Here is a 27,763-nt window from a genome sequence, read left to right as displayed (position 1 = left end):
AAGCGTAAGAAAATGATTACTTGTCAGTAGCATATAAATTCAGAGTTAAGAATGTTGGTGTTGCTAAGCAACCACAGATGGAGGAGGACGAGGAGGACAGAAGAAGAGGAAGGACGAGGAAAAGGAGGAGGAGGGTTCACAAACTTTGGTTCATGCACAAAATTATTAAAAAGACTGTATAAAATTACCTCAACTGACGAGTATAAGGTGTATATGAAATATAAATAAATTTAAAGTATCTGTTTGAGTCTACCCACACCCGGGGATCTCATTGATAAAATATTCCAAAGTCCCAAAAGATCTGAAATCTGAAATATTCTGGTATTTGGCATAAAGGACACTCAACCTGTGGTACGTAATTGAGGAATATCATTAGTATAGGTTCCCCTTGAATTAACTCACATTTAAAACACTCAATTACTGTTAAAGTATTGTTCAGTTTGAAAAGTAGCAGTCTGTCCTCAAGTGTTCTTAACCACTAACTATGACTTTATAGAGCCCTGTCTTTGCTACTATCTCTTTTTTCTGTGTTTTTACCTGTGACCTAGTCTCTGATTTTTATATTGGTGAACTTGAGATTTTTGTGCTGCTTTCTGCTCTCATCTCCTTTAATAAAGTTTGCCCTACTCCCTTTTTCCTTCTACCGCATCCAACCCTGCTCTTTACCCACTTTACTGAATTTCTTGGTACTATTTTTTTATATCTCCTAAACTATCTTTAGAATACATGCTTGTGTGTCAAAACAACCGTAGCAGGGGAGGCTTAATGTTCCAGGTTTACCTTTCAGTATGTTACTAAGGAGGTTATCCTCCTTAATCTGTAAGGAATAAATGTTCAAAATAAATCTTAAGGTAAAAATGAATTTTTCATTTTTAAAGATTAGTTTTGAAAGGTTGTCAATTTGTCTTTTGTATTTTTGATTTGGATTCATTCGTTCATTCAAGCATCTCTTTTTTTTTTTTTTTTTTTTTTGAGACGTGGAATTGCTCTGTCATCCATGCTTGAGTGCAGTGGTGATGGCAGTGGTGTGAACACAGTAGTGAGCCTCTACCTCCTGGGCTCACGCAGGCCTCCTGCTTCAGCCTCCCAAGTAGCTGGGACCATGGGCACATGCCACCATGTCTGGCTAGGTTTAAAAATTTTTTTTTGTAGAGAAGTCACCCAGGCTAGTCTCAAACTCCAGGCCTCAAGCTATCCTCCTGCCTCAGTCCCCCAAAGTGCTAGGATTATAGGCCATTGCTCCCAGCCAAAAATAATTTTTAAAAATACTTATTTGATAACAGATCCTGTGCTATGAAAACTCACAGCCCCTACTCTAGGGCTTCCACAGTTAAATGGGGAGATAGATATATCTCCTTACAATTCATTGTAGTAAGTATGGTAATTGACAGTACTTTAGAAGAATTAGTGAAAAAGTTTATTTTTTTCTGTGTGTGTGTGTGTGTGTGTGTATTTTCCTTAAGACGGAGTCTCACTCTGTCACCAGCTGGAGTGCAGTGGTATGACTCACTTCAATCTATGCCTCCTGGGTTCAGTGATTCTCCTGCCTCAGCCTCCCGAGTAGCTGGGATTACAGGCACACACCACCACACCCAGCTAATTTTTGTATTTTTAGTAGAGATGGGGTTTCAGCATGTTTCCCAGGGTGGTCTCGATCTCTTGGCCTGGTGATCCACCCGCCTTGGCCTCCCAAAGTGCTGGGATTACAAATGTGAGCCACCTCACCCAGCCCTTATTTTTTATAATTATCTTTTGGCAAAGGGTGCCATTCCTAAAATTAACTCCCTCGTGTCAGATTTCTCCCTGCTAGGTAACTAACCAGCAAAAATGATGTTTTTCTACCATTTGCTTTTTGGATTCCTAGAGGTATTTTATATGGATGTGACTGGTTTGAATATAGAGCTTTTAGAGCAAGGCATTTGGAAAGATAGCGTGTGAGTGAATTTGTGTATGGAAAGAATGACAGGTGAGAAAACTCTTGTTAGACATGATGTTTCCCATACAGAAGAAAAGACACAAACATGATTGCTTAAGTAAAAAAACGCTGAGACATTATATTCCTTTTTTTTTTTTTTTTTTTTTTTTTTTTTGAGACAGCATCTCTCACTGTCGCCTATGCTGGAGTGGCATGATCTTGGCTCGCTGCAACCTCTGCCTCCTGGGTTCAAGTGATTCTCCTGCCTCAGCCACCCAAGTAGCTGGAATTACATGCACCCACCACCACACCCAGCTAATTTTTGTATTTTTAGTAGAGATGGGGTTTTACCATGTTTCCCAGGCTGGTCTTGAACTCCTGGCCTCAAGTGATCCACCTGCCTTGGCCTCCCACAGTGCTGGGATTACAGGCATGAGCCACTGTGCCCAGCCTAGACAAACTTCTAAAGAAATTAAGATTTAAAAAATGTTATACAAAATATTCAATTAAATATGTCTTTTTCCCCTTTCTAGGACTAGAAGGCTGGGAAAAAAGGCTTATTATATCTGACAGAGCTCATATTGGTAAGATGGATATATTGCATTTATTTGTAACTATCTTTTTATCAGAAATGTATCAAATGAAAGTATTTAGTAACTAATTTTGTCTTTCATTTTTATTTAGCCTATGTAGGATGGATTGTAGTAATTGAGTTCCAAATACAAAAAACTTTTTTTTTTTTTCCAACAAAGTCTAGGCTGAAATTTACCTATGTCTGAAAAAAAGGCTAGCTAAGCAAATTTATTATACAAGCAGTATTTCATAAGACATCTCTAGTGCTGTTAAAAATAAGCCACATAAAAATGCAAAGAACGTTTATTTGTACAGGTAACATTCATATAAAAGTAAGTGTACCATTTTGCAGATAGTTAATAATCATTGCTTTTTACGTGATTCAGATTTGGTTTACACTAACCTAAATTTCAGCTGCTACCAATAAATTTGTGATTAAGTCTCTGTTTTATTCTCTTTCAGAACCAATAGAATTGTTAATTAGCAGTGACATGATTGAGAGACAATAACCAGAAAAGAAATAAGTATAAGTATAAACCATGTAGGAAACTTCCATATGATTGATCTTCAGTCTTAAATTGTATTTAAATATGTATGTGTCCTGAGGCAGTAGCTGCTCTAGTTTTAACATTGGCTTCTATTTAAAAGGCAGCCTCATCAAAATACTTACAGGATTTCTTAGCCAAGTACAGAAATCAAATAATGGTCCCTCCAGATAACAGCCACAGACTTGAATCCTATGTATAATCTTAGTAATCTAATATAATAGCTTATTTGAAGTAAATTCTGTTGGATTAACATACAGTTTTTATATGAAAATGGCCTTTTCATTACATTGTTTGCTACATGCTTCTTAATCTGTAAAGTCTGAAAAGAACAACTTTTTGTTTTTACTGAAAAACAATTTTATGTTAGTATTTATTGTCCTGTATGTTGTCTGTTAGTAGACTGGTTATCGTTGAATACAAAGACTTTGATAGCTGTTTGTTAGTGCGACTAGATAAAATATGGAATACTTCTGTGTTTTCATAAAACAAAGTAAACTTGTGAGTAGTTTGTTTCACCTGATTGCATTTAAACTATGCAAATATTAATCGGCCGTAATACTTTTATTTAAAAGACACCTTTTATATTTCCAGCATAATTAATAGCATAGATGTATAACCAAGACAGAAAACAAAGGAAACAAAGAAGCTTTGCAGTCCCAAATGATAACATGAATTTGGATAAGGATAAAAGGAGTTTGTTTTGGTTTTCAGAAGGAGGCTGTCATTTTTCTTGCCCATTTTAAGCTTCTGATTTAAAAAAAATTTTATATTTTGATAGTTAGCTTATCTTAGAACTTGTATTTTAAACTCATATGTCACTATTGTGCTGTAATTTAGGAAGCAATAGAGTGTTACTAAGACTTTTTTTTTTTTTTTTTTTTTAAAGACAGAGTCTTGCTTTGTCACCCAGGCTGGAATGCAGTGGGGTGATCTCAGCTCGCTGCAACCTCTGCCTCCTGGGTTCGAGTGATTCTCCTGCATCAGCCTCCTGAGTAGCTGGGACATGTGCCACCAGCTACTGGTGTCACAGGTGTGCCACCACACCCAGCTGATTTTTGTATTTTTAGTAGAGACAGGGTTTCACATGTTGGTCAGGCTGGTCTTGAACTCCTGACCTCAGGTGATCCACCAACCTCGACCTTTCAAAGTGCTGGGATTATAGGTGTGAGCCACTGCACCCGGCCCTACTAATATTCTTTCTTACTGGCAGTCTCCAATGTATATAAGGAAAAATATGTTTTTATGAAGTACTTTTGTAGCATTTTTTTGCTTACACTTACTACTCATTAGCTTTATTTATTCTGTTACCAATAGTTATGTTTATCTTCTTTTAACCTTTATGATTTTATATGTAGCGTTTTGCTATCCATTGTTCCTGTGAATAAAGCAAGATGCTGCAGTAGATGATAAAAACCACTACTTATCTTCACAACTTTCTAGTGGTTTTTTGTTGTGTTGTCTGCTCTGTGAAATTCAGTATCTTAATGAGCATACCACAATTTAGGATTGCAAAATGGAATAATACACCTGCCCTTTGAATAACATGTAGCATCAGTGTATGCAATCAGATAGTTTGGCTATCTTTAGATATAAATATACGCTGATGATACCAGCCTGTTGGAAAGAGCATAGTGTTAAGAGACATAGCCCTGTTCCTGTCTGGACTCTCCGTCTTCCTTCTTCATTGCAGTTGCTTTGGGTCTTTCACTTAACAGCTCCATCCTCGGTATAGCATAGAGGTTAAGCAAGCTACTTAATTACTTTAGACCACCAAAACAAAACAGCAAAGTAGTAATAGAAAGGGGTCAAAAGCCCTGGAGTAAAAGGAAAGTAATGTGGTTTGAGCCATAATAAATGGAAATGAATATTATTATTTTATTTATAATTATATTTCTTTAATAATGATTTTTTTCCCCATAAATGTATGTCCTTAAAGGAAAGTGTTTCTGATAGAAGACTGAGCCCCTAGAAGATAAGCTCAGACTCATATTTAGGTGTTAGTAGTTATATGTGTAATAATGGATGTGTTATGCTTTAAAATGTATGTTAACTAAAAACCTATAAGGTTCATTTCCTAGGGTCCTGAAAAAGTCTTATGAGAAACATGTATTTTATTTTATTATTATTTTTCGAGACAGGGTCTCATTCTGTCACCCAGGTGGGAGTTCAGGGGTGCAATCTCGGCTCAATGCAATCTCCACCTACTGGGTTCCAGTGAGTCTCGTGCCTCAGCCTCCTGAGTAGCTGGGATTACAGGTGCACCACCATGCCAATTAGTAGAGACAGGGCTTCACCGTGTTGGTCAGGCTGGTCTTGAACTTTTAACCTCAAATGATCCACTTGCCTTGGCCTCCCAAAGTGCTGGGATTATAGATGTGAGCCACTATGCCAGGCCAGAAACATGTATTTTAATACAGTCAATTCTATAATAGTGAAAAAGAGAAAAAGAGTAAAGAGTATCATTAAAAAATTAAATAACTGGAAAATTGTCTGAGAATCGTTGCTGTGAAACCACTTTGGATCTTTGCTTTGGAGACTCCCCCTCTCACCATGGGACTGAATGGACAGTTCTGCAAGCTCCATGTAATTTAAGGCATTAGAAGTCTCATTTCAGAACTCCATACAGGATCTGGCACATAGAGGCTTCAAAATGTTCCATAATGTGAGATTCTGTATAAAAGTGTGGTGGGTGATATAGAGTGTAGTATAATAGAAAAAAAACTATAGGCAAACTCTGCCAAGATGCTGAATAGAAACAGCTCCGGAGTGCAGTTCCAGCGAGAGTGCTGCAGATGGTGAGTGATCTCCACATTTTCAGCCGAGGTACCAGGTGCATCTCAGTGGGACTGGTTGGACAGTGAGTGCAGCCCAAGGAGGGCAAACTGAGGCAGGGTGGGACGCTCACTGAACCGGGAAGTGCAGCAGACTGGAGGACCCCCCCCACTACCCAACGGAGGCCATTGGGGGCTTTTCCAGTCACTCTGGCACTCCAGTACAGATACTACACTTCTCCCGTGGTCCTTACGGCCCACAGACCAGGAACTTTCTGCCACCTGACAAGCCCTGCAGGTTTCCAGCATGGCTGTTTCAGCGTGGGTTTCCAGCACAAAAACCAGCACAAATCTGGTCAGTCGTTTTAACTGGCTCCTGGAATGCCTGCAAGACAGAGTTGCCCATTCCCCTGAAAAAGAGGGGGCCGAAGGCAAGAAGCAAGGTAATCTGGCTTAGCGGGTCCCACCCCCACAAAGACCAGCAATCTGAAACACACTAGCTTGAGAGTTTTGCAGCCAGCACAGCAGTTTGAGCTCAACCCTGGACGATTGAGCTCCATGCCAGGAAGGGTGTCTACCATTACTGAGGCAGTCCGCCATTACCGAGGCAGTCAGCCATTATTGGGGCAGTCAGCCATTACCAGGGCAGTTCGCCATTACCGAGGCAGTTCTGACCTTACCTGTGTAAAACCGCAAGGAAGGTTACACAGCTGCTGGGCAGAGCGCACAGCAGCTCAGCAGCGCCTCTGCAGGTAGACTGTGACTAGACTCCCTCCTTGCTGGGCAGGGCATCTCTGAAAAAAAGGCAGCAGCATTTCAGGGACTTATGTAAAAACCTTCCTGAGACAGAGCACCTGGGAAGACGAGCAGTCGTGAGTTCCACTGCAGCAGACTTAAACGTCTGCCCGGTAGCTCTGAATGGAACAGTGGAGCTCCCAGCACAGCACTTGAGGTCTGATGAGAGACAGACCACCTCCTCCAGTGGCTCCCTGAGCCCTGTATATCCAGAGAGGCAGCTCATAAAGGAGAGCTCTGGCTGACATCTGGTGGGTCCTCTTCTGAGATGAAGATACCAGAAGACGGAACAGGCAGCAACCCTTAATATTCAGCAGCCCCTGCAGGTGATTCCCAGGCAAGCAGGGTCTGGAGTGGACCTCCAGCAGTCCTGCATCAGAGATTCCTGACTGTTAGAAGGAAAACCAAGAAACAGAAAGAAATAGCTTCAACATCAGCAGAAGGGCCATCCACTCAAGAGACTCCATTTGAAAGTCGCCAACTACAAAGACCACAGGTAGGTAAATCCATGAAGATGGGAAGAAACCAGCACAAAAAGATGAAAACGCCAAAAAACAGAATGCCTCTCCTCCTCCAAGGGATCACAGCTCCTCACTATTGAGGGAACAAAGCTGGATGGAGAATGAGTCTGATGAATCGACAGAAGCAGGCTTCAGAAGGTGGGTAATAACCTGAAGCTAAAAGAACATGTTCTAACCCAATGCAAAGAAACTGAGAACCTGGAAAAAAGGTTAGGTGAAATGCTAACTAGAATAACCAGCTTAGAGAAGAAGATGAATGCCTTGATGGAGCTGAAAAACATAGCACAAGAACTTTGCAAAGCATACACAAGTTTCAGTAGCTGAATCTACCAAGCAGAGGAAAGGATATCAGAGATTGAAGATCAACTCAATGAAATAAAGCAAGAAGGCAAGATTAGAGAAAAAAGAGTGAAAAGAAATGAACAAAGCCTCCAAGAAATATGGAATTATGTGAAGATACCTAATCTACCTTTGATAGGTGTACCTGAAAGTGACAGAGAGAATGAATCCAAGCTGGAAAACACTCTTCAGGATGTTATCCAGGAGAACTTTCCCAACCTAGCAAGGCAGGCCAACATTTAAGTCCAGGAAATACAGAGAGCACCACAGAGATATTCCTCAAGAACAGCAACCCCAAGGCACATAATTGTCAGATTCACCAGGGTTGAAATGAAGGAAAAAATGCTAAGTGCAGCCAGAGAGAAAGGTCGAGTTACCCGCAAAGGGAAGCCCATCAGACTCACAGCGGATCTCTCAGCAGAAACCCTACAAGCCAGGAGAGAGTGGGGACCAATATTCAACATCCTTAAAGAAAAGAACTTTCAACCCAGAATTTCATATCCAGCGAAACTAACCTTCATAAGTGAAGGAGAAATAAAATACTTTACGGACAAGCAATTGCTGAGAGATTTCATCACCATCAGGCCTGCCTTGCAAGATCTCCTGAAGGAAGCACTAAACATGGAAAGGAACAGTACCAGCCACTACAGAAACGTACCAAATGGTAAAGACCATCGATGTAATGAAGAAACTGCATCAACTAACAGGCAAAACATCCAGCTAGTATCAAAATGGTAGGATCAAATTCACACCTAACAATATTAACCTTAAACGTAAACGGGCTAATTTGTTCCTCTAACACTATGTTAGCTATATTTCACAAATATTTATATATTTATTTTCATTTAGTTCAAAATAACTTGTAATCTCTATTTTAATCCATAAGTTGAATATGATGTTCATGTTTCCAAATACTGGAAGATTTGGAAACATGATTCATGATTTCTTTCTATAATTTATTTATAATTTAATTGCATTGTGAACAGAGAATGTACTCTGTATAATTCTAATCTTTGTTGAGACTTGTTTTATGGCTCAGGATGTGGTCTGTTTTGGTTAATGGTCTTTATGCACTTAGAAATAATATATGCTCTGCTGTTGTTGAGTAGAGTGTTCTTTGCATGCCAATTAAATCAAATTTTTTGATAGTGTTGTTCAAATCTTCTATATCCCAACTGATTTTCTATCTATATGTTCTATCAGTTACTCGGGAGTGTTGAATTTCTAACAGTAATTGTGGATTTAATCTATTTCTCTTTTCAAGTCTGTTAGTTTTTGCTTTGTGTGCATTGAAGCTCCGTTAGGTACATGTATGTTTAAAATTCTGATTTTGACGCATTGAACCTTTCCTCATTATGAAATACCCTCTTTGGTATTGAGAACCATTGCTTTTTATGATCAACAGGTTTCCCTTGTGCTATTAATAGGAAAGTTTTGATGCTGTTTATACTAATTAGTATCTTTAAAAAAAAATCTAAAAAGCTATGGTTGTAAATACCAAAATATCCTCCTTACAATAATATTCTTTATTCTGATATCTACTTTGATATTAATATAGCCACTAGAGTTGCCTTAAGATTACTATTTGCATGGTGTATCTCTTTCCAGCCTCTAATAATCTTTAGTGTAGCTGTGTCTTTAGATTTATAGTGTATTTCTCGTAGACAAAATGTAGGTGGGTCTTGCATTTTATTCATTATGACAATTTTATCCTTTAATTGGAATGTTTAGACTATTTACTTTTATCATAGTTAGTTATTAGTATGATTGGATTTATGTCTGCTCTTTTTGTTCTTTGTCTATTTTTCTTCTTTTCTTGCTTTCTTTTAGATTGAACATTTTAAATATTGTCTCCACTATTAACTTACTAGCTATATCTCTTGTCTTATGAATTAATGAATTTTGGTAGTCTAGAGGTTATAATATGCATCTTTATCTTAACTTGATTTACCTTCAAATATTATTTCACTTAGAAGGTTTAAACAGTTGATTTTTTCAAGGAAACTTAAAAATTATTAAGTTGCTGGCCAACTGTTTACATTAGCATACTAATGCAAGGACCTGTTGTGTTAACATTTTGCCCTGTTCACTGAATCTCAGAACTCAGTTTGTACTATAAGAGATGCTTATTGAGGGAAAATGGCCTGAGAAATGGTTTGAGATACTTAAAGAAAAATTTAAATATGAAATTCAGATTTGTTAGGTATCTGTCCTTTTATTTAATATCTATCTATTAAGTGCCTACTGTGTCAGGTATGGTGCTGAGCAGTAAAGGTTCAGCAATAGAAAAGACCGGAAACATCTCTGAAGGGAGCATATAGCGCATTAGTGAAAACAAACCATATAAATAGAAATATGTAATAGATGTAGCATGGCATATAGTGCTCAGGTCTGAGGAGAAATAGTAAATCAGAGAAGGGAGCTAGGCAATGTCAGGCAGTTTAGAGGAGGGGGGTAGGGGCTTACAGTTTTGCATAATGTTACTGGGGAGGCTTCACTGAAAAGTGACAGTTGAGTGGAAACCTAAGGGAGATTTGAGGAAGCCAAAGGACTATTACATGTACCCAGGCTAACAGTCATCATCTTAATACAGCTTAACTAGAATAGTAAATTAAAAATGGAAAAAAATGAAATGCTGTTAGTAAACTTAACTAAAGGTATACAGTTCTGAGTTTTTTGTTTGTTTGTTTGCACTAGGCTGTAGAAAGTGAAATATTATTATTCCAAGGCTGTTCTTTCAAAACAGTAATAGTGGAGGCATTAATGCTCCATGCCATGGTAAAGTCTTATGAAAGTAATTATTCTGATTACAGTAATTGCTTCCTGAGGCCTAGAAAAAAAAAGGAAAGCATTAGCTCTATCACAAGGTACTAAATTAATTTCTGAAAAATACGGTTCATCTGCTTTCCATCAACCATTTATTTGTGGGTTGTCAGTTGCTTTTTTAATTTCTTTGAGCATGGAAAACAAAACATTTAAATTCAAATGTCTTTTTATTCAAAAGAAATGAAAACAGCATACTTCAGTATCTCAATCTTGTCATAACTGATTTGCAAAATCAGGGTTTAATGAAACAGCCTAAGAACTATCTGACCTCTCAAGTAACTGAGAAAGACTATTGCTTGGGCAATAAAACCGGAAGATGATAATAAACTAGTCTTCTTAGCTCAATTATTGTTTACGTAAAGAATATTTTATTCTCTTTCATTGCCGTATAGTATATCCCTTTATATGACCATTCACACTTTAAAAAATCCATTTAAAAAATTCATTCCACCATTGATGAAAATTTGAGTTGTTTCCAATATTGGGATATTACAAATACTGATACCCTGAGCATTTTTGTAGATGTCTTTTGGTGTTCAGTATACCAATATGGTTTCAGAGATGTTACTGTTATCTGTGTGACACTAAGACAGATACTGCTTATTAGATACTTTTAAATCACACAATACAAATTGAGCTTCTGAAATGTAACTAATTAATACATACAGCATCAAAACTTTCCTACTAACAGCACCAGGGAAACCTGTTGATCATAAAAAGCTATAGTTGTTAACCTTGCCAAGCACCGGGGGAAGATTGCCTTGACAGTTTTAGTAGTGTCTCTAAAGGAGGGAATCAGAGATGAGTACATATATGGTTTTAGGGACAGGTTCGTCAGAGGGTGAGTTTAGGTTGGGTTATCAGACTTTTCTAGCTTCACCATCTATAACTTCAATATCAATCTTCCAATTCTTCTAATTAGTTCTTTTACAGATGCTACCACTAATTCCACGAACCTCATATTAGTCTTCTATACATTTGAACTTAATTATTTGGAAACAGTGACATCATTAGCAAAAGAAGCTATGGTTAAATATACTAAAAACTGTTAAATTGTTAAATGAGTGAATTTTATGGTATATAAATTATGTTCCCATAAAGCTGTTTAAAAATAAAACAAAAAGCAAGAAGCCTTGATGAGAAGTTGAGGGACCAAAATTCTAGTTCTGCCTCTTCTCTAAACCAGCTATTTATTAAGTCAGTAAATATTTGAGAACTCGTTTGCATTGGGAATCAACTAGTAGGCTAAACTGACATGGTCCTAATTAATACTCTTTGAGCATTGGCAGGGGAGAGAGAGAGTACAAGTTATGTGTGGGTTTAGAAAGAGGCAGTATTTCATGCAGAAGCCCATGCCTTGTAGCTAAGGGCTGCAAAGAATGCTGGTGTAACCAGAGGGCAGTGAGGGTGGCAGAGCATGGTATAGGATCACAGTGTAGACTCTGCAAGGAGGTCATATAAAAAGAATTTTGTCTCTTTTTTTAGAGCAATGGAAAACCATTGAGTTTTCAGGGCAGGAGAGGTGTGAAAGCCGTATTTGTGTCTTGGAAAGATGGCTTTGGCTGCATTACAGAATTTGGATTGAGATGTCTAAGAATGGAAAGAGATACACACATTAGGAGACTGCGGTTTTGGTGAGAGATGATGGAAGCTAGTGAGACTAGTGAGGAAAAAGGAGGTGTCAAAATGATCCCTAGATTTCTGGAGTCCAGGACTTGAAGAAAAAAGAGTATTTCTGTAAATTGACCTTTGTAAAATTTAAGGTCAGATGTTTCAAAATTAGCCTCTTAATGACTTATTTTTAAAATAGTATAGACTTCAATAAAGAAAGGATCAGACATATTTTCATAGTAATGTATTAGTTCATGTTATAATCTCCTACCGTTATCACTTTAAAAAATTTGTCTGTCACACTGAAATGAGGCTGAAGGGATTTATACTTCAGTAATTTGAAATGCAGTATGTTTTGCTTTAGTGTATTATCTTTGTTTCAACAACTGGTTTCATTTCCCCTCAGTATTTGATTTTCATCAAGCAGCTGATGGTATCCAGGAACAACAGAGACAAGAACAAGCGGGAAAAACGTATGTTTTTTTAATTTTATTTTTTTTATTTTGGTACAGTTTATGGATATCCAGACTCTTATATTTTAATTCTAGAGCAGAAGTTTATGAAAAATAAGTATTGAAATATCTTGTTACAGAGAAAATCAGTGGGATTATGAACATATACTTAACAAGAAGTAGCATAAACAGAAAATAGTCATATGTAATTTTATTCTTTGCAATGATCTGACCATAAGACCTACATCTTTTCGTCTAACTTAAAGCTTGTTTTGGTTTGTTTTTAAGTTTGGGTACAACAAAAAAGGGCATCGGGCCAGTTTATTCTTCCAAAGCTGCTCGGAGTGGACTTAGGATGTGCGATCTTGTTTCTGACTTCGATGGCTTCTCTGAGAGGTAACTAACTTATGTTTCAAATGGAAGGAATGAATGCATTTTTAGATTTTTTTTGAAACCTAGGGTGCAAAATGATGCAATCAGTGTTCTAGTTAAATAGTGGTGGTTGGCTTTTTTAAGATTTGAAATATTAAATATTAAAGTTATTTTCATTACATTCTAATTAATCCATAGTTACAGATTAACTTCTTGAAAAATAACATGATGGTGATTTAATAGAATATCCTAAGAAGACAAAACCAGAGTTATATTTAAGATTTGAAATATGGAATGGTTGGCTGAGAAAGAGAATGATTCCGTGGGGTGTGGCAGTCCTAGGGTGGTCACATTCTAAAGTCTCGATCCTTGCATTTTCAGGCCTGGAGACTCCTCATGTTCTCCTACCCAGAAGTCATTAGCTCTCAGATACTGGTGAATTGTTGTATACCACGCTCAACTTGAAAAACAGAAATGCTGCATTAACACATACTTTCTGTAGCCAGATATCCATGGGAAACTTAGTAGTCATCAGAAAGCTACTCGGTGACTCAAGGATAGGGACTTGGTTGTGTTGAATGACAAGTGGCATCCAAGCTGTAGTGACATATTGTATCCCCTTTCAATCAACCACTTGCGTGTGTCTGCACTGGCAGCGCACCTTTACTGAAGAGTGTTAGATTGCTAATGTCTGCCTCTCTCTCTTAAAAATATCATGTAAACTGCCCCCATTTTTTTTTTTGTACAGTGTAATACAGTTAATTAAGATTTAAGTCTTTTGTGTTTACAGATTTTAGTCATTCCAATCCTATTCCCCCCCTACACACACATTACCTTAATTATACTGTTGATAGGCCTAAACTTGAGTAAAAAAATAATTTGAGTGTCTTGTTTATTCATATGGCTGATCTCCTTATTAAATTTTATTTCTCAGAAGGTAATTTCAGTTTCGGGATTACTTTGCTGTTAAGGTCATTTACCATCTGCAGAAATCATTTGAATTGAATGATACCATTAGAAATATTTTTAAAAGAGTGATAATGTCTTGATTTATCTTTATTTCTCAGGTTTAAAGTTCTAGCTAACCAATATAAATCTATATACCCCACTTTGGAAATAGACATTGAAGGTGAATTACAAAAACTCAAGGTAATGCTTTCTGACCTCTTTAATGTTCTTTTTAACACTTGTTTGCCAAATTGGCATCTAGATCTTTTCATTCATGTAGGCTTTGGGTAAGAACTGGCAAAAGAAATTGTTTATCGTGGACATGATATGTTTGAGTGACTTTACATGATACAGCTTAGGCAAAACAATGATCAGGGAGCAGGAGGAGTACCTGAAGTGAAGGAGACAGAGTCCAGATCATGGCTCGTGCAATGACAGGGACTTTAGATCTTATCCTGGAGATAATGAAAAGCTATTAGGTAATTTTGAACAGAAATAAGACTAGATTTGCACTATATAAAAATCACTTCTAGCAATTAGAGGATAGATCAGCCAAGGGGTAAGTGAGAACTCTTTAAGCTAACCAACCCATTTAAAAAGAATAACCCCACAGGGTCAGTTTTTTAGCAGTACACTCTTTGAAATCCTTATCCTCTCCATTCTTTCATCTTTGACAATGTTTGATGAACTTCAAACTGTACCTATGCATCTGATTATTACTTCTTCTATTTATAAATAAGTATCAATATGAATTTGAGAACTAAGTAGGAATCTACAAACCTCATATACCATACTAGAATAAATGCAGACCTTAGATCTGTCCATTCACTAAGTTCTAAAAAAAATATATGACCTATAAGGAACATTCTAAATATTAGGTATTTGTATTTCAGTGCACTGATTGTTGTTTAGAATAGACTGCCATTTTCTTTTTATTCTGTTATGCAATAAATATTTTATTTATTTTATTTTCTGAGACAGGATCTCTCTTTGTCACTCAGGCTGGAGTACAGTGGCATGAACACAGTTCACTGCAGCCTTGAACCCCTGGGCTCAAGAGATCCTCCTTCCTCAGCCCCCCGAGTAGCTGGGACTACAGGCACATCACCACACTCAGCTAATATTTTTTGGTAGTTACAGGTTTTTGCCATGTTGCCCCGGCTGGTCTTGAATGCCTGAGCTCAAGCAATCTGCCTGCCTTGGCCTCTCAAAATGCTGGGGTTACAGGCATGAGCTATGGCACCCAGGCTGTTATGCAATAAATATTTTAACTTTTTTACCAGCAACTTGGAAATATTTACATACTAAAGTATGAGTATGGCTTTTATATATGCTCCATGTGAACTTAAAGTAGGTGAATAATAATAAAATTGGGTAAGAAGATTCTTGTAGGTTATGTATGTTGAACCAGAACTTTTAAGGAACAAGGAACGTGAGGACTAGTGTGGTCATTTCAGGCATAAAAATAGGACTAAAACAAGAATAAGTAAGAAACTGGAGACTAGAGCCAAGGGATGATCATGCATTTATTGATGGATATTAACACGCTCAGGTGGGTTCATGAGTAGATTCTGGAATTTCCATAATAGTTTACATATTTAAACATAGTTGAACCTAGGTTTCATGCAGTTATATTATAGGCCTTAGGGGAAGCTCTTGGTTATTTTACATTTTTAATTGAATTCTGAAGTTAAGCAGTAGTACTAAGAAGTGTTTATGATGCCCATTTGTTATCTACTAGTAATAGTGTAGAGGTAGATATGTTACAGTAATGGGATACAATTAAAAGGAGTAATAGCCATCAGTCACTAATAGTTGCATACGTGGTAGTGTCACTTGTGGCCATCACCACATTTTGAGAATCACTCTGATGCAAGTTTCAAAATTCATGGTTGGCCAAACACAGTGACCTATGCCTGTAATCCAGCACTTTGGAGGCTGTGGTGGGAGGATCGATTGAGCCTGGGAGGTTGAGGCTGCAAGTGAGCCATGTTCCTACCACTGTACTTCAGCCTGGGTGACAGAGGAAGACTCTGTCTCAAAAACTGAAATGAAACAATTAAGGTTTTGTGTATTATAAATACGGCTTTTCAAATACCTCACAAAATTTAAAAGCATAATGTAATGCAGTCATTTATTTTTATTTTCCTGAAAGCTGGTTTATGAAGTATGAATACTTTGCTGTTTGGAGGGTTTTAATTTTTTTGTAGTGAGGTTAATATAAAACCTTTGAATTTCACTGTATCTCTAGGTTTTTTTTTGAGCTAATGCCTCTTTTCTGTTCCTGGAAAATCAGCATGAGAGATGAAAGGTAATCCAAATGTTACAATAGAGCAAGCACCGTCACCAGCTCCTTTCTACTTTGCCTTTGTCAGTTTTCATGTCATAAAGTCAGGTAATTTCTTCTTGTACCAGCTGTGTTGAACATGTATTAGTGTACATGGAAATTGGTTTTTGTCTTGTGTACAGGGTTATATGGAAAGGATTAAACCAATGGTGAGGGATGGAGTTTATTTCCTATATGAGGCCCTACATGGACCACCAAAGAAAATCTTGGTAGAAGGTGCAAATGCAGCACTATTAGATATTGATTTTGGTAAGTGAGATGTGATTTGTAGTTAAGGGAGCTTATCTGAGCCCTACGTAGTTAAGATATAAATAATTAATGTTAGCATTAAGGAGTTTTAAAGCGATGTTTTTAGCTTGCATATTCAGGATGATGAAAGTTTGTCATCTTATGGCACGCTTTTTAAAAGAATATTGCAGATCACACAATACATGTGTTAAGCTCTCTATTTGATTAGAAAAATAATCATTTGAGTTCAGTAAGGCTGAGGTTCTGTAAATTGTGGTTTTCATTGGTTTATGATTCAGTTCCATACCCTGAAACTGTAAGATAAGATAAATTCTATGGAATAATCTGCATCTTTAATTCAACCTTTTAAAAATGTATACGTTATTATTAAGTAAGATTTATGAAAGCCTATTTACATAAATTAACTCCCTAGGCATGAGACTCTGAATTCAGAGCATTTCCTTCATCTTCAAAGCTTAGTTAATGCTTAACTCGTTTCTTCAAACTACTGACTTATTAGGTTGTTTACTCTTTCATTTAAACATGATTTCTCATGTTTAGTCTCATTGTTTTCAGCTTTAACTGACATTTCATTGGCTTTTGACTCCAAGTGAACTATTAAAGAAAGTGTATTTCTACATAGTAGATATGTATTTTTGATACCATCATGTGCCTAGCCAGTCTGGAAAGAAAACAGGGTGTCTAATTGGCAGAGTGAATAGTTCAATATGAAAGAGATCTTTGGGGGTAAGAAAGTATACCACTCTCTAGCTCTTATACTTTGAGGGTTATTCCCTGAGTAGAGATTAAAAGCTGGAGAAATGTTGAATACTATCAAAATGTGTTGCAGTCACTCCAGGTTGCTACTACACTTTAAATATTTGTATGAGGGAGTCATATTTGTTTTACACTAATAGGAAACTGAAAATAAGTAGATGAATTTCAGCATTAAATTTCTTCATAATCCATTAAGTAAGTAGTTATCATATTTATTATACTTGTACATGCATTCAAGGAGCCTCTCAGTATAAGCACTTCAGTTAAAGCTCTAACCTCATTTTTATCTCATTACAGCTAACATGAATAAAAAGTAAAACATTGAGACCTTGAGAGGGCAGTTACAGTTCAAATCTGTTAGATAACTATAATATACTCAAATGCAGAATTGTAATAGTAATCCTGTTTTAAAATATGTTATTTCTGTGTATACTATATTTTAATATCTGTTTCTGTTTTTAGGGACTTACCCTTTTGTAACCTCTTCAAACTGTACTGTTGGAGGTGTTTGTACTGGTTTGGGTATGCCCCCTCAAAATGTAGGAGAAGTGTATGGAGTTCTGAAAGCTTATACAACTAGAGTTGGTATTGGTGCCTTTCCTACAGAACAAGAAAATGTAAGCCTATTCTCAGTAAACAAAATGTATTAAAATAAAAATTCATTCTTTTTTTCCTAATGAATTCTTATCTCTTGTGCCTTTCTCTTAATTTGCAAGATTGGTTAGAACAACATTTTCTTAAAAGTACCTAATTTTGGCTACATGCGGTGGCCCCTGTCAGTAATCCCATCACTTTGGGAGGCCAAGGCAGGCAGGTGACTTGAGCCCAGGAGTTCATGATCAGCCAGGGCAGCATGCTGTGTGTGGCGGTGTACACCTGGGGAGGCTGAATAGGAGGATCACTTGAGCCCAGAAGGCAGAGGTTTCAGTGAGCTGAGACGGCACCATGGCACTCAGCCTGGGCAGCAGAGTGAGACTCTGTCTCAAAAACTATGTCAACAAAAATAAATAAAAACTATGTAGTCATAATGATGCCAGAATATAAGATGTAATGAAATGATAGCTTTAAACAGAAAGGGACAGATCAAGGACTTAGGTAGATCACAGGAAAAACAAGTTTTGGGGAATGACTTCAGCTTAGCTATTTGAGCATGTTTTCTATCTCCGTTTTCTTTAGAAAGGCATTATGATACCAATGACTTACTAGATATGTTTGCCTTATAGTTTTCAGGAAGAACATTAAACTACACTTCTTGGACGAATTGGCTGGATTTGTCTATTTTAGTAAATACTGATTTTTAAAAAAAATTTTAATCTGTCAATCTAAATTTTAGGAAGTTATCTGTATAACATTATAAAAAATATTGACTTAAAAAAAGATAATAAATGAAGCATTCCAAATAATGCGTCCGTCAGATAAAATTCATCACCTCGATGGAATTCTATCTTTGATTTAGTTACTGTCTGAAAGATGTTTATCTCAAAGATAGATGTTTGCTATGATCTCTAGTATATATTATTCCACTAGATATATAGCACTGCTATTCTAATCCTAAAGTTCTATTTTCTTTTTCTTTTTTTTTTTCTCGTGTCAATTCCTCTTTATTGCAAAAAGTTCTATTTTCTGTTCTGTAGGAAATTGGAGAATTATTACAAACAAGGGGTAGAGAGTTTGGTGTAACTACTGGAAGGAAAAGAAGATGTGGCTGGTTGGACCTCGTTTTGCTCAAATATGCTCATATGATCAATGGATTTACTGCGTGAGTATTCTTCAGAAACGTTTATTTCAGGAAATCATAGGTAATTAATGGTGATAGGTTTAATCTGTGTAGTACCTTAATAGGAAAATTTCACTCTTTAGCCTCTATATTGAAATTGTAGTGCCAGGCAGAAGTAGACCAAGATACAGGGGGAAGGGTACACAAGGAGAGGGACCCCAAATTACCTTCCTAAGCATCCAGAGTTGTTGAAAAGAATCACGACACTCTTACATGTATGTAAGTATAGAGGCAGGCAGAATAGGGTACATAGTTGGATAGATAGATAGGTGTATAGCACAAACACCATGAGCGTGTACAGAGGGGGAGGCAATGCAGCTAGTGATTAGCGCATGGGCTTAACGTCTGAGTTCATTCAGATCCCAGATCTGTGCATTATGCTTGTGGAGCTGAGCAAGGCAGTCATCCTCTGCCTCCGTTTCATCCTCTCTAAAATCTAGATTATAGTATTACCTACTTCATAGGGATATTTTCAAAATAGGTAAGAAATATAGTAAGAGCCTGTAGCACACTGCCTGGCTAACTGAAAACACTCAGGAAAAGTTGGTTGTTATTAATGCATATACATGAATAGGTAGATAAATATATTCATATCTCTATTAGACTGAACATCCAGTAAATAACAGAATAGGGTTTAAAGTGTATTTTTTGGGATGAGAATCCCAAATTTAGTTTGTTATCCATTTCCACAGATTTTCTCTTTAAAACCTGTTTTCCAGTCAGTTTCTCGGGAAATTTTGATGTATCATGAAGAGGTCCTTGATGTGGTTTTTCTCACTCTTCTTTGACAATTTCTGACCAGAAGGGTAGAGGCGATGGTAACCAGAATGAAGAACTGGGGGATGTTGGCATGTGTGTAAATGTACATGTATCTTAATCATCCATGTAGTGTAGTGAGTTCTGCGGTGTTCCATGGCCACAGTGCATCCCTAACTCCAGGCACCCCTCCCACAAATACATGTTTGTTCATCAATCATAAGAAAGCTGATTTGGGCATGGTGGCTCATGCCTCTAATCCCAGCGCTTTGGGAGGCTGAGAGGCAGGAGGATCGCTTGAGGCCAGGAGTTGTAGACTAGCCTGGGCAACTTGGCGAGACCCTGTCCCTACAATAAATATAAAACAATTAGCTGGGCCTGGTGGCACACGCCTGTAGTCCTAGCTACTTGGGAGGCTGAGGTGCAAGGATCGCTTGAGCCCAGGAAGTTGAGGCTTGCAATGAACCCTGTTTGTGCCACTGCACTCCAGCCGGGGTGACAAAGCAAGACCCTATCTCAAAACAAAGAAAGCTAAGCAAAATTCATCAGTGAAAATCTGTTACAATTACTAGCAAAGTAACTCAGTGTATATTGTCCTCTAGTGTTTTATGTGTGGCACGCTTTAAAATACAATCCTAACCAGTTTTCAGAATTGCTTTATAACTTTTAGCTTTGCATGAATTTTTCTCTACTCCTGTATTAATCATATTAGATGTTAGAGCGTTTAAGAGTTCGCTTTTTTAACATTGCCTTTTCTTCCAAAATTAGATTGGCACTTACCAAGTTGGATATTTTGGACGTGTTTACGGAAATCAAAGTTGGAGTTGCTTACAAGTTAGATGGTGAAATCATACCTCATATCCCAGGTATTTTCTTTTAGGCAATATCTAAAGAATATTATAAGGTGAATGTATTAGAGCAATTTCATAAAGCTCTTCCATATAATTTGCAATAGATAGATAGTGACAGGCTTGATATGCCCTTTATAATTAGTATAAATTTGCTCTCTTATTATTAGTATTTGGTTCATAACTAATACTTATTTGGGTGTTGGGTCACAACAAGCATGTGCTCAAACTCAAAAGAATAAAGAAAAACAGGGCACCTCGGAGCCCAGTCATACTGCTCTTGAGTGGCATCTTCCCTGCTTTGAAAGTAATTTCCATGGAGGTGTTTCTCCCTTCCTTGGTAACACTCGGGTAACAAGAGCCCTTGTCTTGTTAAGCTGGCTCTCAATACATTAGCCTCCATGTCCTTCAGGCCCCATCAATGACTTTCTCTGCGCTTGATTTTATAGTTTAGTCATTTGATAAGGATTAGGAATATTGACTAGCTTAATAAAACCTGATGAGCCGATAGGTTTTGTGATTACCTTGTGGCAGCTGTTTCTTAGGAACTGAGGATAGCTGTAAGTTCTTGGAAATTAAATGCACGTTATCTTTCCTTTTCTTATATGTATATATGTATAGAAGGAGTCTAGCTATCTTATAAAAAGGTATCTACTGCCATTGTAGGATAATATTCACTTGGAAAACTGGCTGTTCCAATATATGTTATGTCCTGGTTCTTCATTCTATTTACAAACCTGTTTCAAGAGTTATAACTTCAAACACCAAAGAGAGTAGTCTAACCACGTGTAATGACATGTGGCAAGGTCTATCATAGAGAACATTATAGCAAATTCTTTTAATTAAAATACTTAACAAAACAGATAAAATTTGTCAATTTCACATGTTCAATATTAAAGCTGTTTTTGGTCAGGTTCCCCTAGAAACACTCTTAAGATGGAGATTTGTATCCAAGAAGTGTAGTAGAGAATGCTTTCAGCAATAGCTCTTATGAACGAAGCAGAGGGAATAGTTGAAATGCAGGGCAGCCAATCCCCATTGGAGCCACAGAGCTAGGACAGCCCTTTAGAGCTGTGCTAAATTGAGGCAAGTAGCCAGAACTTTGTACCTCCCAACAACTAGCCATGAAACAAGGGCTGTTCCTCGAGTGAGGTAGCTCCCTTTGGCCAAGAGCAGTTCCTGGAGAGGGACTGAGCTGTGAGTCCCAGCAGCAGAGAGTGCTTCTGGGAAGAGCTCCTGTAGGATTCTGGTTGTTGTCTTTCCTAGGGAAACCTACAAGAGGAAGGTTAATGGTATAAATTAGCCCTTACTGTGGCTGTCACAGTGGGAAGAGTCCCATTAAACTTTAAGCTAAGGCTCCTGCTGTTATGTTGGATTTCATGTGGCAAAGCCAGCAGGCAAGAAATGGAGTCACTGGAAGAGGTAAATTATTCTGATCAGAATCTCCAATATGCTTTTAAACCCACCTGGTAAATTTTTATTTTTAGAATTTCCGTTTAGTTCTCTTCTATACTTTCTATTTCTCTACTGTGATTCCCTATCTGTTTACTCAATAACAGTGAAATTTTCTTAATTTGTATTAGCTACTCTTTTTTTTTCTGTTAGTCTAACGAGGTCATCTCAAGTTGAGTTTCTCTTGACTATTCTTTTCCTTGGTTGTGGATCACTGTTTCTATGACTAATGACTATTGGTTAACTATTAGACATCGTGGATGATATGTTAAAAAGACTCAGATTCTGTTTTCTTCCTCTGAATAGTGTTGCTTCTTGTTTTAGGGGACAATTGAATTCTTATTCACTGATCATCTTGAACTTGTATAGTTTGGTTTTTTGCTTTGTTGTGTAGTTACGTGGAAAACCTAAGGTGTTTTTCAAACTTGTTGAAGCTGATATGAGTCAGTCTCCAAATTTTGTCTCTTTTTTAGATCTTGGCAGAACTTGGTTTTTGGCTTCATTATGGCAGGTTTGTAATAGGTTTCACTCAAGGGTGTGACTTTTATTCTTAAAGAGCAGCCTTTCTGGTGGCTCCCCTTGATGCCAGGAGAGTTAACAAGGTATAATAATGAGAGCTCTTCAGTGCAGCAGTGCTGGAGTGCCAGCGTGCCCTGTTCCTTCCTTTTCAGCAGCACTACTTGACTTCTAGAGTCTTTGTTCCACACGCAACTGTGTAGCAGTTGAGGTCTGGTAAGCCTCTGATGGTCCTGTTCTTTACCTGTGGAGTCCTACTGTAGCCATGGGACTCTCACATAGACTTCTGGGGGTCCCCTCTCTCTATAGCTCCCTCCTCTCTGATGCCTGGCCTTGCTGATTCTAGCAGCTTCAGCTTCCCCGAAGTCAGCTATCTACATCCCCAGGTCAGTGGAGCTGCCATTCTCTGTTGACTCCAGTGTTCTGAACTGTGGTCAGAAAGTTGAGTGGCTTTTCGACTTGCTTGTGAGTTTTCTCTCCCAGGAGCCATGGCTTTGTGCCTGACCCAAGTCTGTGGGTGTGGGCTGCTATGTGGCGGCAGCTCCCTTCGGTGGAGGGCGAGTCCTGCAGAGGCTCTGAACTGTAAGTGGTCAGCAGGCAAAGCTCCCAAAGCTCTCAGTCTTGAGAGACATCTAGACAGAGTACCCGTAGCATCCACTATATCGACTCAAATCAAAGAAACTCTTCTTTAGTATGTTTTCAGTTTCCATTAGGGAATACAGAGAAGATAGGTGGAATGATGAAGCAGATTTCAGGCAGCACAATAGATTTCTCAGAATAGAGCAGCTATGCAGGCCTTCTTTCTGTGATGTTGCTGTCATTATACAGATCTACAGTCCCTAATCAATAGAATGGGAATTCAATAAGCTTTAAAACTGGAAAGTTTTAAGTTTGGCACCCAGATTCATTTAGCAACAAAACCAGACTTGAATTAATGTCAGCATTACATAATCTTTATCCTCTTATAGCGAATGATCATATGTGTTGCTGCAGAAATGTGTTTGATGATAGAATACTACCCCAGATGGTATTTGTACTGTTTTATCTTTCTACTACCTGAAGAATTCTAAATCCCAAAACACATCTGGCTCCAAAGATTTTGATAAGAGATTTTGAACCCGTAATATATCAAAAAGTTGTTTGACAGTAAGCAGTGTGTTCAAATTTCCTCTTTAACTTTTAGCAAACCAAGAAGTCTTAAATAAAGTTGAAGTTCAGTATAAGACTCTCCCAGGATGGAACACAGACATATCAAATGCAAGGACATTTAAAGAACTACCTGTTAATGCACAAAACTATGTTCGATTTATTGAAGATGAGCTTCAAATTCCAGGTAAACATAAATGCTTTGTGAATAACTCTTTTAACTGACTTGGCTGCCTCTGAAATAGAATAGAGGAAAGATCATTGTTACTTTGCAGAGTTCACATGATTTGCATAAATCCCCAGGAAGATGTAAAGGAATAATTTTATTACTTGGAGTAAATACAGTGTTCATCTTTACATGGAAGATAATAGATTAATTCTCACCCTTCTGACCCTGTCTTTAATTCTTAGTCCGTTTTTTCACCCTGTGACATTGTCTTATTCCTTTCTCCCTCTTAATAACAAATCCTCATTGTATCTTTACCACCACCAAAAATGGTTTGTGTTTTTGGGGAATTAAAAAATGGTGTATGGTTTGTTTGGGTTAAACTACCCTTGAGAGTTGGAGTTTCCTGAATACACATTGGGAAATAATAGGTATAGAAAATAGGAAATCTCACTAGAAAAAATGCAGGAAAAGAATTTTAAAAATAGATCAAAACTATTTATTAACAAACAAATATAAAATGGCAAGGGAGGTAAGCATAACGAAGTTATGGCTGTTTCTAATTATGTGAAGTCATTCTTTTAAGAGATGGCTTTCTCCTTTTATCCTTTTGTTGGCGTTGATGGATATTCGAAAGATAAGAAAAGGTGAAGTGGCTGGGATGTATCCTCCATATAAAACCTGTTATCTGCTCACTCTTGATTTTGTCTGTGGTTCATTTGTCTTTGTGGTTCATTTCCAGCATGATTCTTGTTTTCCAAATTGCTGGCTGCCCTTCATAACTTGATGTCAAATTTAGTAAGCATATTTGCTTACTGCTCTTAGTCGACATTTTTTTGAAATATAAATAGCAGTGAGTCTAACAACAATCTGAAATACCACAAAGGTTGATCCTAACAGTACCTTGTGGAACGTGGTAATTCTTTAATAATCTAAAACCATGTGTTGCTGATAATTAGATTTTCATAGACTCATGTAGTGGGCAATTTCTGAGGCTGTGCAAGTTAAAATCATATTCTCATCTAGATGTTTAAGATGCTTATCTTGGCCAGTTATCAAGAACTTGATCAAACTTTCTGTAGGTCTCTGCTGGTTTTAGTCAGTATTTTACTATACTAAGTCATTAAGAATTAGGAAACTGAAAATATTACACAGTTAAAAATGGAACAACAAGGCATACTTCCCTGTGCTGGGTCTTATAGTGCAATCCTTTTTCTCTTTGTTTTCTCCCAGTTAAATGGATTGGTGTTGGTAAATCCAGAGAGTCTATGATTCAACTCTTTTAATGATTACCAGTAACATAAGAAACACTCCTTCAGAGGGAGGAGAAAAGACTTCCTTAAATATTTCATTTATCACCTGCAAATTTAAGAATAAAGACACTGAAGTGAGTTGGTAAGCCCTCCAGTTGTTTCCAGTCTTTTCAGATGGATGCCTGTTGTGGAGATTAACTTTGGCATATTCCAGTGTCAGCTTTCCTTAGCTGGCATAATCGCCAAATCACTTGTTGCTCCTGCTGCTCTCATGGTGCCACGTTTCTTTTTTTAATGTTTAGTAATAGTATAATCCATGTTGTTTGAAATCTAAAGTAGAATTACTTTTAATGTAGTTTTTCTTCATTATTGTCATTGTATGTTCTTAAGTTTTACCCCTATTTTAGATGGTAAGAACAATTAATGCAGTTTTGCACAAATATTTTTACATTCTGATTATTCAATTCTGTCATTGTAATCTTTGTTGTTAGAAACAAAAGATGAAAACATAGGGGTTCTGTAAACTTTTATAATGCTATGAATTCTGTTTAAATTGTGGACTGTTTATTTTCGGTTGAGACCATTGCAAAATTGAGCTCTGGTGGGATTTGGGTAGGGGGGTTATATTCATGGGTCCTTTAATTTGTACAGAACACAGAACTTACTTCTCTCTCTCAATTATTTGAAACATTGAACATTTAGTCAAATGTTCAAAGAGAAAAGATGTTTCCCAAAACAATCTTAATGTTAAAAATGATTAGCTATTAAAAGATCTGTTGTAATATATGGTGCATATTTTTCTTTAATTTCAAACATTACTTCTGAAATGTATATTAGCTTTTCTTTTTTATCTTACCATTAGTTTTAAATCTGGTGGATTGGTTTTCAACATTGTGCCTGCCAATATGCCTACAAAAGCATCTGTAAGTGTCAAAATGAATTCAAGTGGTTAACCATGATTTTGATCATGCCTTTATTTCTCCTTTCTTGAAAAAAAAAAAGGTGTTATTTTGACAATTAGGCTTAACATTGTTTTGTAGATTATCTTTTAATGAACTGTTTTACATGTTAAATTAGGTGCCACTTAAATTTATTTTATTATACCATCAATAGTTGATTAAAAGAACCAAATATTTCTAGTATGCTTTGTGTATTGTGTTTTTGTTTTAAGATAGGTTAGTAATACTAGTATATGTGTAATCTTAGCTCAAGAAAAATTCTAAAATAGAAACAGTATCATTAGACTCAATAAGTATGTAGAACAATACAGATTATCCTACGAGCCAATTACTGATCAATAATGACTTATATGTAAAAATAATTTATAAGGAATATATACTTTGTTTATTCTAATAAAAAAATGAATGGGCTTTTAAAGTCTGCATTCCTATCTCGGTTACGAGTATTGTACTACTGAAACGTATTTTTAGTCATGGTTCAGAAACAGATACGAAGAACCCATTCTTCTTTTCAAGTATATATGTTGGACTCTACCTAGTGTTGGGTATGCAGTGGTGACAGGAGCACAGTCTTTCTGAAACTTAGTGTAGTAGGGGCAGCATGGTAACCAAATACAGATTTATAAACAGTCGTTACATGCTGCCGTGGAAAAGTACAAGGTCTGATGAATGCGAATCTAGTCTTAATTTAGCAGGGGTTGAAGAAGGAAGGCCATTAATGGAAATAACGTCTAAACAGACAAAGCAGATGCGTAGAGAAAACAGACAGAGGGACATGTACTGTGCAAAGGCCCAGAGGCTGCAAAGGATTTGGAAAGTTGAAACAACTAAACAAAATGAATGAGGGGCTGATGAGGCCGATTAGCTTGGCAGTAAATTCAAGGAATAAAATCATGGGTGTGTGTGTGTGTGTGTGTGTGTGTGTGTGTGTGTGTGTTTCATTTTTTTTTGTTTTTTGTTTTTTGTTTTTTGTTTTCTGTTGTTTTTTTTTGTTGTTGTTGTTTTGAACCAGAGTCTCACTCTGTTGCCCAGGCAGGAGTACAGTGGCATGATCTCAGCTCACTGTAACCCTCGCCTCCTGGGTTCAAGTGATTCTCCTGCCTCAGACTCCTGGGTAATTGGGATTACAGGCACATGCCACCATGCCCAGCTAATTTTTCTATTTTTAGTAGAGATGGGGTTTCACCATGTTGGCGGGACTGGTCTCAAACTCCTGACCTCAAGTGATCCGCCCGCCTCAGTTTCCCGAAGTGTGAGATTACAGTTGTGAGCCACTGTGCCCAACCAAAACCATGTTGTACGTGAAAGAAGAGGACTATAATGTAATACAAACAGTAGATCCCCTCCTACCTATGAGGGATACGTTCAGACACCCCCAGTGGATGCCTAAAACTGTGAGTAGTACCAAATCGTATATATACTGTTTTTTCCTATACATACATACCTGTGATGAAGTGTAATTTATAAATGAGGCATAGTAAGAGATTAATAACAACTAATAAAATAGATCAATTATAACAATATACTGTAATAAAAATTATGTGAATGTGCTCTCTCTCTCAAAATATCTTCTGTTGTACTTTATTTACCCTTGTTGTGATCATGGGAGATGGCACAATGCTTCCATGATGAGATGCAGTGAGGTGATGTAGGTATTGTGATGTTGCGATGGGCTACTGTTGACGTGCATACCTGAGTTTATATAATGGTTTGGTGCCACTCATTTCGAGGGATTCCTTGGTGAAGTATTTGCATGGGCTCAGTGCTTTCTGGAGTGACATATGGCTGTTAATCACAAGATGTTTTTTGCTCATATCTTCCACCCATAAATGTAATGCCTTTTCCATATTAACTAAACACTTATCAT

The 27,763-nt window shown here is 37.2% G+C and overlaps 1 protein-coding gene across 1 annotated transcript in view; it reads left to right on the top strand.

The window, feature by feature from the left end:
• ADSS2 (adenylosuccinate synthase 2) overlaps positions 1-26,314 on the top strand; it is a 41,972-nt gene extending 15,658 nt beyond the window's left edge. Inside the window, exons 4-13 of the mRNA XM_039464213.2 lie at positions 2,449-2,499; positions 12,306-12,372; positions 12,640-12,747; positions 13,791-13,872; positions 16,141-16,267; positions 17,486-17,640; positions 18,658-18,782; positions 20,325-20,422; positions 23,556-23,705; positions 24,918-26,314. Coding sequence (XP_039320147.1) covers positions 2,449-2,499; positions 12,306-12,372; positions 12,640-12,747; positions 13,791-13,872; positions 16,141-16,267; positions 17,486-17,640; positions 18,658-18,782; positions 20,325-20,422; positions 23,556-23,705; positions 24,918-24,970 — 1,016 coding nt within the window. The 3' untranslated portion in view covers positions 24,971-26,314. The remainder of the gene's footprint in view (positions 1-2,448; positions 2,500-12,305; positions 12,373-12,639; positions 12,748-13,790; positions 13,873-16,140; positions 16,268-17,485; positions 17,641-18,657; positions 18,783-20,324; positions 20,423-23,555; positions 23,706-24,917) is intronic.
• Positions 26,315-27,763: the final 1,449 nt, after the last annotated feature.

This window comes from Saimiri boliviensis, chromosome 14, assembly GCF_048565385.1.
Source record: "Saimiri boliviensis isolate mSaiBol1 chromosome 14, mSaiBol1.pri, whole genome shotgun sequence".
NCBI lineage: Eukaryota > Metazoa > Chordata > Mammalia > Primates > Cebidae > Saimiri > Saimiri boliviensis.
Note: the sequence above shows the minus strand (reverse complement) of the source record. Positions and strands in the feature narration are given on the sequence as shown.